This window comes from Balaenoptera acutorostrata, chromosome 15 (assembly GCF_949987535.1).
Source record: "Balaenoptera acutorostrata chromosome 15, mBalAcu1.1, whole genome shotgun sequence".
NCBI lineage: Eukaryota > Metazoa > Chordata > Mammalia > Artiodactyla > Balaenopteridae > Balaenoptera > Balaenoptera acutorostrata.
This window is the reverse complement of record NC_080078.1, coordinates 16,083,601-16,096,054: the sequence shown is the minus strand read 5'-3', so window position 1 is coordinate 16,096,054 and position 12,454 is coordinate 16,083,601. Positions and strand designations below refer to the sequence as shown.

The following is a 12,454-nucleotide window of genomic DNA, read 5'->3' as shown; positions in this document are numbered from 1 at the left end:
CATCTGTCCGGGCTCCTGCATTTGAGGTCTGAGTGGGGACTGGAGGTGGAGGCCAGGGTGGGGAGGGGCTTGCCTGAGGCTGCACAGAGGAAGGGCCTGGTGTGGGAGAACTTGCTCACCTCCTCCTGGGGGTCCACCACTGGCACCCACTTGAAGATACGAAGGGAAGTGTCGCCCACAGTCACCCAGCGCTTCTCCCTGTGGGACAGTGGGGGGACTGGGTCAGAGAGGCCTGAGGAGAGAGCCACCCCAGGAGCTGGACACATCTGGGGATACCTGTAGAGGTGGTGGTGGTGCCGGAGGGAAGGGGCAGTTTTGCTAATGGGACACAGTTAGAGGGGGAAACCCTGCAGACCCGAGAGTATAGATAGGGGGTGCCTCTAGAGAGAGAGTGTGACTTGGGGTCATGGCTCTGCAGACCCCTGGGGTATATACATGGAGACCGCGACTATGGGCCCGGCTGGGGACCAAAGCAATGAAGATCACTCTGCATACCTGCGAAAGGAGTGTCAAAGCTTCAGGGGGCGGGGCATAAATGGGGGCTCCAGCCTCGGGAGGGCAGGGTTGGGGAACACGCTTTGTAGACCCCAGGGTGTAGCCAGGAGAAGGAAGATAGAGCCCTGCAGATCCAGGGAGCAGCTGGGAGGCACACCTAACACCTGGGGGCCACAGCTGGCGAAGGGGGTAGACGTATCTGGGGGAGGAGTGGCCCATCGTGTCCCGTCCCTGGCCCCGGGGCAGCGCTCACCATCTCCGGACCTTCTCGATGGTCGCCATCACCTTCTTGATGTCATCCTTGGCCCGGCTCCGGGTCTCGGCCCGCACGGTCCGGCCGGCCATGCTGGCGGGGCTGGGGCCGAGCGTGGCTGGGCCGCCTCCCGTCCGGCTGGCTCAGGCTCGGCGCCAGGCCAGGGCGCCGCTCTCTCGGCCTGTCGTCTCTCCGGGAGTTGGCCGCGCCCTCCCTCGCTCCCCAAGGCTTCCGCGAGTCCCCGCCCCGCTTCCTGCCGCCGCGCCCCGCCCCGGCCCGTCCCCGGAGCGGCCGGGCGGCGCGGGCGGCCAGAGCCCAGGCCTGGAAGCCGGCCGACCCCGCCCCGACCGGGCCCGCCCCCTCGGGGCACCGGGACGAGCAGCGCCCCCTGCCCGCCGCCGAGAGGCAGGTTGGGGGCAGCTGGGCGACTGGACGCGCGCGGTGGGGCTGCGGCCGTGCGTTCAGACCACGTGGGCGCCAGGGGGCGCGAGAGGGTGTGTGTCCCGTGTGCTACCGCTGCGCGTGGGGGCGTCCCTGGAACGGGGGTGTGTGTGTGTGTGCGCGTGTGCATGTGCGTGGGTGTGTGTCCCCCTCGCCAGGCTATCTGGTTCTACACTGTTCAACTACCCATTCATTCAACAGTCTATTGACTGAGTGCCAGTTACGTACGTGCCAGACACTGCAAATATGACTGACTCTCCACCCACCAGAATGGCTAAAGTGAGAATGACGGACCTTACCAAGTGGAGACGAAGAAGTAGAGCAACTGGATCCCTCATATTTCTGGGGGAGTGTAAATTGGTAGAGACACTTTGGAAAGCTGGCGGTTTTCTAGTGAAACTCTATGATCCAGCAGTTCCACTCCTAGGTCGTTAACACCCAACAGAAATGCGTGGGTATCAGAACCAAGGGGCCTGTACTGGAATGTTTATACCTCTATTCATAATAGCCTCAGACTGGAAACAACCCATCGACAGGGGAGTGCAAAATGATTGTAGCCTGTTCACACCATGGAGGACACAGCAAGGAGAGTGATGTCCTGCTACCCCCAACAACTGGGACAAGTCTCATGAAAGAAGTCAGATACAGCACTACACGCTGTATGATTCCATTTATATAAAGTTCAAAGCAGGCAAAACCGGGCTTCCCTGGTGGCGCAGTGGTTAAGAATCCGCCTGTCAATTCAGGGGACACCGGTTCGAGCCCTGGTCTGGGAAGATCCCACATGCCGCGGAGCAACTGAGCCTGTGCACCACAACTGCTGAGCCTACGCTATAGAGCCCGAGAGCCACAACTACTCAAGCCTGTGCGCCTGGAGCCCGTGCTTCGAAACGGGAGAGGCCACCGCAATGAGAAGCCTGCACACCGCAACAAAGAGTAGCCCCCGCTCACCGCAACTAAAGAAAGCCCGCGGCGCAGCAATGAAGACCAAACACAGCCAAAAATAAATAAATATATAAATTAAAAAAAAAAAAGACGAAACCAATTAATGGTGTGAGAAATCAGAATAGTGGTCAGCCTTGGGACTGGGAGGGGCTAAGAGGGGGCTCTAGGGGGCTCTGGGAACTGGTCATGTTCTGTTTCTTAATCTGGTGCTGGTTCCCAGGGCATATTTACCCTTGGAAAATTCGTCAGGCTGTACCCTTATGATGTGTGTACTTTTCCCTGTGTATATTTTACTTCAATGGAAAGTTTACTTAAAATGAGTGTGTCTTGGTTGATTTTGTTTGAGGCTGTGTTTGTCAGCAGATGCCACCTTCTAAATTTCTGTTGTTATGTGTGCGTGTGTTTCAAGGGTGTGGCTATTATGTCTGTGTGTTTTGGTGTTATTATGTTCAGAGGGGTTAAGGTATAGGAAGGTGGTTATGACAGCATTTCTGGATCCAAACTGCTGGGGTAAAATCCCAGCTCTTCTTGTCCAGTGACCTTGGACAAGTCACTTATTTCTAATTCCTCGGCTATAACATGGGAGTGAGTTAATACATGTATAACTTAGAACAGTGCCTTGCACATAGTAAATACCCAACAACAGTCTCTGTTAAAAAAATGTGTGATGGTGACTTCCCTGGTGGCGGAGTGGTTAAGAATCTGCCTGCCAATGCAGGGGACATGGGTTTGAGCCCTGGTCCGGGAAGCTCCCACATGCCGTGGAGCAACTAATACCATGCGCCACAACTACTGAGCCTGCGTTCTAGAGCCCACGTGCCGCAACTACTGAAGCCCGCGCGCCTAGAGCCTGTGCTCCGCAGCAAGAGAAGCCACCGCAATGAGAAGCCCGCGCACCGCAACGAAGAGTAGCCCCTGCTCGCCGCAACTAGAGAAAGCCCATGCACAGCAACGAAGACCCAATGCAGCCCCACCCCCAAAAAAAGTGTGTGATGGCCCCACCTGCTGTGCCCTCTGCCAGTTCATCTCTTTCTTCCTTTATTCTGGCAGTTGTCTGCACATGGCAATGTACTCACAGACACACAGGTCTCCTTCCCAGTTTCTTCATTCACAAACCCCATAACAAGCTGTTGTCTATCGTTTCCCCATCAGACTGTGAGCTCCTCAGGGGGCTAGAGACCAAGAATGGATCATCTCTGGGTCCCAGAGCCCAGGAGAGTGTGGGTGCTTGGGAACCATTTGTGGGGATAAGTAAGTGTGTACAGACCGTTCAGCATTTGTCTGCATCAGGTTAGTGGGTTGACGTGTGGGTTTGACTCCCTGTACCTGTCTCTTAAGCTTGTTCCTGTGTGAGAACCCTTCAGTAGATGCGGGTGTGTCAGAAGAGTTCTCTTACTGGGTCTGGTAAGGTGAGGTGAGGTGGCCCCCTAGTAGGTGTGACTGTGAAAGCAAGGGCAGAAGCCATCTGAGATAGGCCGGGAGGTGTATGTCCGGGCAGGTGTGGCCTAAGCCTGAGGGCCCCCACCTTGGCCTCTCACGCACCCCGCTCTCCCCTCCCCCAGCTAAGAGGAAGGGCAGCACATTCCTGTCCTGCCAGCTGCTCCCTCTCCACCACCCACCCCTCCCCAGCTTTCTCCGAAAAGCAGCCCGGGCGCCAAGCCTTCCCCCAGGTCGGAGCCTGAGCCTTCTCCTCCCATCTGACTCTGGGCTGTCTCCCAGGCCCCGGCAACCCAAGCCTGCAGGTCCCGAGTCCACCCTGCAGACAACCTGCCGCCTCCTTCCCGACTAGGCCGTGCATGCAGGGAGCTGAGCTCAGGGCCAAGGAATCCTGCCTGGGGCAGCGGAGGTGGGGTGGGAGGTGGGGTGGAAGGGGGTGGTAGATTGTTGGGGTCTGAGCCCTGATTGGCTACGGCCGGGCCACGCCCCTACCCTTTTCCCCATTCTCCCCTTCTCGGTAGGGGGGCGTGGAGGCAACCGGGATCTGCCTGGGGCCAGCATGAGCCGGAGGGAGGGAAGTCTGGGTAAGGGGCTGAAGGGCCGGATCCCGAGCGCCGAGGGGAGCAGGGGTCAGAAGGGCTGGAAGCTGGGGTCTGGGCCCCTGCCACCCCTAGGTCCGGGAAGGGAGCGGCCTGAGCTGGGGAGAGCAGGGCCCCGGTGTCAGGTAACGAGCGGGTGAGTTGTACGTGAGCTGTGGGAAGGGGCAAGCGCCGGAGTTTAGAGGAGGCCTGGGGCTGTGCCTTCAGGGACTTGGGCTCAGGAGGTAGATTACCGGTTCGAGTACACCCTAGGGGAGAATTGGGGTCGTGGCTGGGGCAGGACGCCGGGACCCTATCTGAGTACCGGGAAAGAATCAGAGCTGGGAGCCAGAGCGAGGGGTAAAGTTAGGGGCGGAAGTCTTTGGGCCACAGGGGCTGGTAAGTGACAACAGGAGACGAAAGTCAAGGCTGTTAAGGATAGGGACCCGCGGGGCAAACTCTAGCGAGGGGCGGGGCGGGAGTTGCCGGGCTAGGACTACATTCCCCAGCATGCCCTGGGCACGCGCGCTAGGCGTCTCGGGAAATGTATTCTTCCTCCTGGGGCACCACCCTCTAACTTGTGCTGGTTAAGGCCGGTTGCTGATTCATTGAAACTGTACGGTGCCCAGCCCACGGTTTTGCACAGAAGGACCATCAGGGAAGAAATGGCACTTCAGTATCCCAATCTGTAGAATGGACTTAAAGGCTTGTTTCAATTTTAAGTTCTGTGCTTCGATGATGCTGAATTCCACCAACAATCACTGAGGTACAGAGATAAGTGAGCCCTTCCCTCAAAGGGCTCCCAGGCTGAGGCAGATTCTCACAGATAAAAGAGACATTAAAAGAACCGCCTTGGAAGTATGAACAAATGGCCTTAAGTAGAAGGAAGAAGTTAATTTAAAGGAGGAGTGAATCTGGAGGCTGCACTGAGGAGGCAGTATTTGAATTTGGCTTTAATAGGATTTCAACCATGATTTGGGGACAGGGAACACATTTCAGGGAGAACAACCGTTTGGCAAATGTCTGGTGCCCTATTTTCCCTCAGTTGGAATGGGACAGAGCCTGCCTGGCTTAAAAGGTGGAGAATTCAGAGTGGAGCTTCCGGGTTCAGGAAGAGCCAGCCTGGAAGAAGTGGTCAAGAAGAAAGGGGTTGGGGTGCCCTCATTCCTCCCCCCCTTTTCCCACCAGAGGACCCCCAGGCTGACTCCTCAATCTCACCCCTTCCCCACTTGGAGTCCAAGATCCAACAGACACACAGCCTTGCCCGCCTCCTCACCAAATATGCTGAGCAGCTGCTCCAGGAATATGTGAGTGGGGTTCAGGGTGTGGGTACCAGGGGCCTGGGGAATGGGGAAGTACATACAGATCAAGGGGTCCTTGACCACCCATTTTCTCAATCTCACTTCACAGTTGCAGAAATTGGGGCTCCCAAGAGGGGTCAGTAACTGGCCCCTGGCCACACAGCAAATTGGAGGAGGACCCTGTCTGTGCCCCAAATGCCCCTCCATTAGCCTCAGCATGGAGGCTCCCTCCTTGGTACTTTAAGACAGAAGCAACCTGAGAGAGTGAAGAGAACTCTGGTCTGGGAGTCTGGAAACCTATGTTCTTAGGCTCTGTGTGATCTTGTCATCTCACCTCCATGAGCTTGGGACTCCCCAGGTGTAAAAGGAGGCCGTTAAGGGAATTCCTTGGAGGTCCAGTGATTAGGATTTGGGCGCTTTCACTGCCAGAGCCTGCATTCAATCCCTGGTCGGGGAGCTAAGATCCCGGCAGGGCCAAAAAAAAAAAAAAAAAAAAAAAGGAGGCAGTTGAATAAGATGAGCTGTGAACTCTTCTACCTGTGTTATGCAGAGAAGCCAAGAAGGGGTTTCAATCTAGGGGTAAAAATGCCATCCCAAGAGGACACTTTTACAGAGGAGAAGGATCTGCCAAAATCTTTGGTTGGCCAGAGGACACTGACAAAGGAACCTAGATAGTTCCCCAAATTACTCTGGTGTAGTGGAGGGAGGGTATAGTTTTGAATCAGATAGACTGTAGCCCTGCCAACTTGTTGTGACCATGGGCAGTACTGATAACATTAAATATAATAATTTAATAATTATGACAGCAATAGTAAGATAATAAAGCTAGCTTTGTAGTCCTACCAACTTTGGTTCAAATTCCAGCTTCTGCCCCTTCCTAGATGGATGACCTAGGATAAGTCAGTCCCAATATCCTCATTTACAAGACCATGATCATCATCATCACACCCATTTTTTGGAAGATTAGGAATAGTGTGTTTAAAGCAGCACAGTGCCTGACCCAGAAGCAAAATGTTAGGAAAGGATAAATGGTGTTGTTATAGCATCTTTACAAATTATAAATCACCTTTATCTTTTCATTTGTTCATTCACATGACAGTTATTCATTGAGCCCCTGGTTGTGTGTCAAGCAGGTGCAGAAGTGGGGAAGAATGGGGGGGAGGGAGTGAAACAAACTCGGTCCCTGCACTATCTTCTGTAATTCTCAAGAGGTCCGTGGTAGGAAGGCAGAACAGGGAACTGTTCCCCCATCTTACAGAGGAGACCACTGAGGCTCAGAGAAGGAAACGGTTTTGCACCAAACGGCACAGCTAGTAAGTGGTGGAGACAGGATTTGAAGCTGGGTCTGTAAGATAGCATTAAGAAAAGAGCTAACATTTTTTGTGCCCTTCCAATGAGTCAGGACCTGCCTTAAGCATTTTAACAGGCTCATAACTACCTTATGAAGTTGATATGGTTATTATCTCCATTGAGGAAATGAGGAAACAAAGCAGTGGTGTAAAGCACACGGTGGTTTTTGTTGTTTTGTATTATCTCAAACACAGCCTCTCTGTTGGCAGGAGTGTGTCATTTACGAGATGGGGACACTGAGGACCCAGGAGAGGGGTGGAGGGCTGAGTTCCGGGTGGAGGAGCCGCCCTGACTGCCGCGTCTCCGCAGGTGCAGCACCAGGGAGACCCCTTCGGGCTGCCTGGCTTCTCGCCCCCGCGGCTGCCGGTGGCCGATCTGAGCGCCCCGGCCCCGGGCCACGCGGGCCTGCCGGTGCCCGAGCGCCTGCGGCTGGACGAGGCAGCGCTGGCCGCGCTGCCACCGTTGCTGGACGTCGTGCGCCGCCGCCAGGCCGAGCTGAACCCGCGAGCGCTGCGCCTGCTGCGGCGCCTGGAGGACGCGGCGCGCCAGGCGCGGGCCCTGGGCGCCGCCGTGGAGGCCGTGCTGGCCGCGCTGGGCGCCGAGACCCGCGGGCCCCAACCGGAGCCTGCCGCCGCCGCCGTCGCCGCGGCCACTGCCACCGCGGGCGTCTTCCCGGCCAAGGTGCTGGGGCTCCGCGTGTGCGGCCTCTACCGCGAATGGGTGAGCCGCACAGAGGCCGACCTAGGCCAGCTGGCGCCCGGGGGCCCGGCCTGAGAGCGGTGCGCGCGCCGCAGCTCGCGGTCCCCTCCTGGGCCGTCTCCGCCTCTCCATCCCTCTCCATCTCCAGCAGCGTCTCTGTGTTCTCCGACCGTCTCCATCTCTCTATTTGCTTTGTACGCTCTCGATCTCTTTTTCTCCCTGGGGCCTTCGTGTCTCCGTCTGTGACTTCCCATGTCTATCACTTCCTTGCTTTCCCCCTCTTTTTCTCCATCGCTTGGGCCTGCCTTGCTGGGGATCTCTGTCTCCGCTTCTCCCCATCTCTTGCCTCCTCTTGGCCCCATGTGAGCATGTGTACATCTGCACCTCATCTCAAGGAGGGGACACCTGGCACTCTGTTTCCCTCTGTCCTTCTCTCTCTCCTTTCCTGGCTAGAGACATGTCTGCTGACCCTGTGGTGGGTGGGCTCCTCCAGACAAATTTCAGCCACCTTCCCCCAGGGTCACTCCACCTGCTGCTCTCCCCCTCCCCCATCCCCCCCTTTGCGGCCCTGCCCCCTCTACCTTTGATGTCCTTTCCCTTCTTCCCCTCCCTCTGCCCTATCCCTGTACCTTCCCCCCAAGTTAGGTCTACTGGAGAGAAAAAAAAAATCACCCCTTAAAAAGAGTTTTATTTACGAGAATAAATTAATTTTTTGTAAATAAAATGTTTAAAAATAAAAAGAACATTAAAGTTACCAGTATATATAGTTGTTGAAAATGGGGAGACACCTTTAAGGAGAATAAGGTCCTTGGGTTACAAACTGGTTCCCCCAGACATCCGCAAAAGCCACAGTATAAATAGGAGATTCATGAGCGCCCCAGGCCAGGGATGCCATTTCTCAGCCCAGAACAGGAAGTGGATGTGTTCTGAGCAGGAAACAGATGTGACACGAGTCCTGAGTTTTTCAAGAATCGGATGTCCACTGAATAGGAAGTGAAGCCCCTTAAGATGGGAAGTTGGAACAGTGGCCAGAGTCGGAGAGGTAGACTAGGGGATGAAATGAGCTCCAGCAAGAAGGGAGGCCTAGTTGCTCAGAAAGTCCATATCTTCATACAGGAAGTGAGGTAGACAGAGACAAGAAGGCAGCCCCTGGACCTCCCCAAAATTACAGGAGGGAGAAGGTCTCAGGGACAGCCCAGGAAGGAGACCAACTGTACTGCCCCGTAGAATGGGAAGTGAAGCCACTTCAAAGAGATACTTTTTTCCACCCAGGAAGTGGGCAACCAGTACCACTGGACTGGTAATCCATAAAATGATATCCATAGAGTCCCACCCAGATCTGGAAGGGAGGCCATAGGACCTAGGCAGTCGCCCAGGCAGTGGCGACTTGAGGCCTGGTTACCAGGAAATTTTCCCAAATACATGGTACACAAGCCCTGTCTCCTAGACAAGATGTGTCTCCTTTCTAGCCAAGAAGCAAGGCAGAAAAGAGTCCGTTGTGAAAGGGTAAGTGTTGCAGCCTCTGACGGGAAGTCCCACCTCCTCTACCCAGGGTATTTGGCCTTGAGCAGAGCCAAGTCCCTCACAGCTCTGTCAGTCCAATGGCCATATTCCCGGGTTACTACATAACCTCGACATTTCCTCTCGAAGGCCGAGGCCCCGAAGGGGACAAGCCCAAGAGTGTCCTCTTCTGGGGGGATAGGCAGGCCCAGGGCAGTCATGATGGCAGCCATGTTGCCCAGCAGGCCTTGGGCCCTGAGTCTTGCAGCCCCGAGCTGAGCCAGAAGGATGGGACTGCCAGGGTTCAGGTCACTCTGGTCATCCCCCACGAGCTGGAGGTGCTGGGTCAAGGCCAGGAAGGCCCCCTGGGCACAGCTCAGACGCTCCCTGTCGTTCAGCGCATGCCAGGTCTTGAAGGAGACGGCGGCAGGAGGCAGGCTGCTGAGCTGGAGCTCTGGGGCTGAGAAGCCAGGATCACTAAAGGGGCTGCCTTGGCACTGGAGCTGCATGAGGGACAGAGACGGGAGTGAGGAGGCCAAAAGGCTGCCCTGGGTCTCCCCTGACTTCACATCTGCCTTACATGAGACTGGCATCATCCCAGGGGGAGTCGCCATTCCCTGCCTCTCAGGGAGTTGGTGAAATGTTCTAGCACAGAGCCTGGGCTCTATTAGGTTCCAATTTGGCCTCCTCCACGTACAAGTTGTGCAACTTTGAATCACAGCTTCAGTAATTCCCATGTGACACTATTATGGTGAAGATAAGTAATATATTGGGCTGGCCAGAAAGTTAGTTCGGTTAATGAATACGTTGTTCAATAAAGTTCTTGGTGAAAATGAAAGACGTGTCTTTTATTTTTACTTAAAACTGAACGAACTAGTTGGCCAATGCAATGTATAAAGCACTTAGCACAGCACCTGGCATACAATAAGGGCATTAATATCGTTCACGAACTATATATTTATATTAGTATCATGAACACTATGACTATGTTACTTATTGCAATATTTTCAATATAAATATATTATTGACAATGTATAATACAGCCCTATTTCCTTTTTATTCACAGCATTTAGTGGTTTATGTTTGTTCATTTTATTATAATCATTAATAAAAAATTATTAATATTATTAAATTTAGTTGAGTGCCTTCTCCATTAAAGTTCTCGCCTCCACAAACCTAGGCCCACAGAATTTTAATGCACACTGATAAATGCCCTAATTGATAGATCACCTGGTCCTACATCCCCATCTTACAAGTGGGGAAACTGAGGCTCAGGGTGCCCAAAGCTACCCAGGGTTTGGTGACAGATATGAGACTAGAAACTAGATTAAGTAACTTCACATGGACCTAGAATATAGCACAGCGGAAGAGTCACAAACCCCAGGGCCTCCAGGGACCAGGCAGATCATGTCACTTGGGGAAGAGGGCAGGACTAAGAGGGGGGGTGGGGGTGGCAGGAGGCCAATAGGATCCCTGTGCCTGTTTTTGACAGGCACTCGTACTCAAAATCTGAACAAGCATTGGATGACCTAAACAAAACATCTGTGGGTCAGACCCAATCAGGAGGCTGCCAGTTTGAACTTCTAGACAGTTTTGTGACCTCAGGCAAATTATTCCCCCTCTCTAAAACTCAGTATTCCTTATCTGTAAAATGGGTTGTAAATCCACCTCTCAGAACTATTTGAGGAGTCAGTAAGATAATGAGGCTAGGGACTTCCCTGGTGGTGCAGTGGTTGAGAATCCACCTGCCAGTGCCGGGGCCATGGGTTCAAGCCCTGGTCCGGGAAGATCCCACATGCCGTGGAGCAACTAAGCCCATGCACCACAACTACTGAGCCCGCATGCCACAACTACTGAAGCCCATGCACCTAAAGCCCATGCTCTGCAGCAAGAGAAGCCACCACAATGAGAAGCCTGTGCACTGCAACGAAGAGTAGCCCCCGCTCGCTGCAACTAGAGAAAGCCCGTGCACAGCAACGAAGACCCAACGCAGCCAAAAATAAATAAATTAACTAATTAATTAATTAAAAGAAAAGATAATAAGGCTAGAGTTCCCAGCATGGCTTAGGCTCAAGAAAGCACGGGGCAGGCTTCCCTGGTGATGTAGTGGTTAAGAATCCGCCTGCCAATGCAGGGGACACGAGTTCGAGCCCTGGTCCAGGAAGATCTCACATGCCACGGAGCAACTAAGCCCGTGAGCCACAGCTACTGAGCCTGAGCTCTAGAGCCTGTACTCTGCAACAAGAGAAGCCACCGCAATGAGAAGCCCGTGCACCGCAACAAAGAGCAGCCCCAACTTGGCACAACTAGAGAAAGCCCGTGCACAGCAACGAAGACCCAACGCAGCCAAAAATAAATAAATAAATAAATAAATAAATTAATTAATTAATTAATTTATCAAAAAAAAAGAAAAGAAAGCACGGAGCATGAGGTAGTTGTGGAAAGAATCATGATCCCCTACAGCCTTTCCCTCTATGTGCTTCCTTTGACTCTTCTAACAGTCCTGAGAGGTCAGCCAAGGCAGGAGCACCAGCCCATTTGGCGAATGAGGAAGCTAAGACTGGGAGAGAAGGAATGACTTGCCCAGGGTCAGCCAGCCATCAGTGACAATGTTCCCAGGGGTATGTCTCTAGATGGCAGAGTCCCTATACCCTTGGACCCATGGAGGAGCCTTCTTCTGGCCTTGCTCTGCTTCCCCTACCCAGGGCTGGGCCAGGAGGGTGGCGCCCTTCTCCCCTCATTCCCTGCTCATGCCGTATCACTCACATAAGTCTGCAGCAGTGTTGAAGTATTCTTCTGCATGTAGAGTGCCAGGCTGTAGGCTTGACTGATGGGCTCAGCTGGGGAGATGAGGACCCCCAGACCGAGGGGTGGCAGCAGCAGGGTCAGCAGGCAGAGGGGGGCTGGCAGGAGAAATCAGAGGTCAGTACCAAGTCCCCGGCCTCGCCTGCCAATTCATTCATTCATCATAACAACTCCTCAAATGGGTACAGCCCTTGTGGCCTGCAATGATCTTGTGTATCCAAGTCAGGGCAGAACCATCCTTTAAGCCCATTATTTCCAGCCCAAAATATTCCCCTGAACTCCAGACTCATGTATTCAACTTCCTGCTTGACATTTTCCCTTGGATATTAATAAGCTTCTCAAAGTCAAAATATCCAATGCTCAAAAAAAAAATATCCAATGCTCAGCTCAAGATGCCCTCTTCCCCTTCCTCTCCCAGTCTTCCCCACTCAAGGAAGATCACATCCATTCTCCCGGGTTCTCAGGTCAAAACCATGGGGTCCTTTTAGACGCCTCATTCTCTCCTCTTATGTTCAACTCACAGTAAATCCTGTTGGCTCTGTCCTTAAAAGGTGGCCGAGAGGTCTGTTGTTGTTTTTTTTCCGGCCACACTGTGCAGCCTGCGGGATCTCAGTTTCCCGACCAGGGATTGAACCTGGGCTATGGCAGTG

The 12,454-nt window shown here is 53.8% G+C and overlaps 3 protein-coding genes across 6 annotated transcripts in view; 1 reads left to right on the top strand and 2 right to left on the bottom strand.

The window, feature by feature from the left end:
- The window catches only part of BCL7C (BAF chromatin remodeling complex subunit BCL7C), a 38,293-nt gene extending 37,195 nt beyond the window's left edge, over positions 1-1,098 (bottom strand). The window contains exons 1-2 of one of the 3 annotated variants that reach the window (XM_007186432.2): positions 749-1,094; positions 120-198 (exon numbers count right to left, since the gene is read on the bottom strand). In XM_007186432.2, coding sequence (XP_007186494.1) covers positions 120-198; positions 749-840 — 171 coding nt within the window. In that variant the 5' untranslated portion in view covers positions 841-1,094. Of the gene's footprint in view, positions 1-119; positions 199-748 lie in introns of all 3 variants that reach the window. The other 2 variants (XM_007186431.3, XM_057529460.1) reach the window with 2 other exon arrangements.
- Positions 1,099-4,075: 2,977 nt separating this feature from the next.
- CTF1 (cardiotrophin 1) lies at positions 4,076-9,434 on the top strand. 2 transcript variants are annotated; one of them, XM_057529459.1, is made up of 3 exons: positions 4,076-4,155; positions 5,338-5,456; positions 7,110-9,434. In XM_057529459.1, exons 1-3 carry the CDS (start codon positions 4,131-4,133, stop codon positions 7,572-7,574), a joined length of 609 nt encoding a protein of 202 aa, XP_057385442.1. In that variant the 5' UTR covers positions 4,076-4,130; the 3' UTR covers positions 7,575-9,434. The 2 variants fall into 2 exon arrangements, with proteins under 2 accessions (XP_057385442.1, XP_057385441.1); XM_057529458.1 differs by lacking the exon at positions 4,076-4,155 and having other exon boundaries at positions 4,313-5,456.
- Positions 9,044-11,915, bottom strand: LOC102998729 (cardiotrophin-2; the record flags this gene model as incomplete). Its single annotated transcript, XM_007186433.3, has 2 exons — positions 9,044-9,502; positions 11,766-11,915. Coding segments are annotated over 2 exons (609 nt in total), but the record flags the coding sequence as incomplete, so codon positions are not given.
- Between the last annotated feature and the right edge of the window lie 539 nt (positions 11,916-12,454).

What these genes read in the sequence shown, in the direction of transcription:
- CTF1 (XM_057529458.1), top strand. Translation starts at nt 5,169, where the DNA reads ATGTCTGGTGCCCTATTTTCCCTCAGTTGGAATGGGACAGAGCCTGCC. An exon ending in AGCAGCTGCTCCAGGAATAT is followed by an intron (nt 5,457 to 7,109) that starts GTGAGTGGGGTT and finishes GCGTCTCCGCAG; the next exon opens with GTGCAGCACCAGGGAGACCC.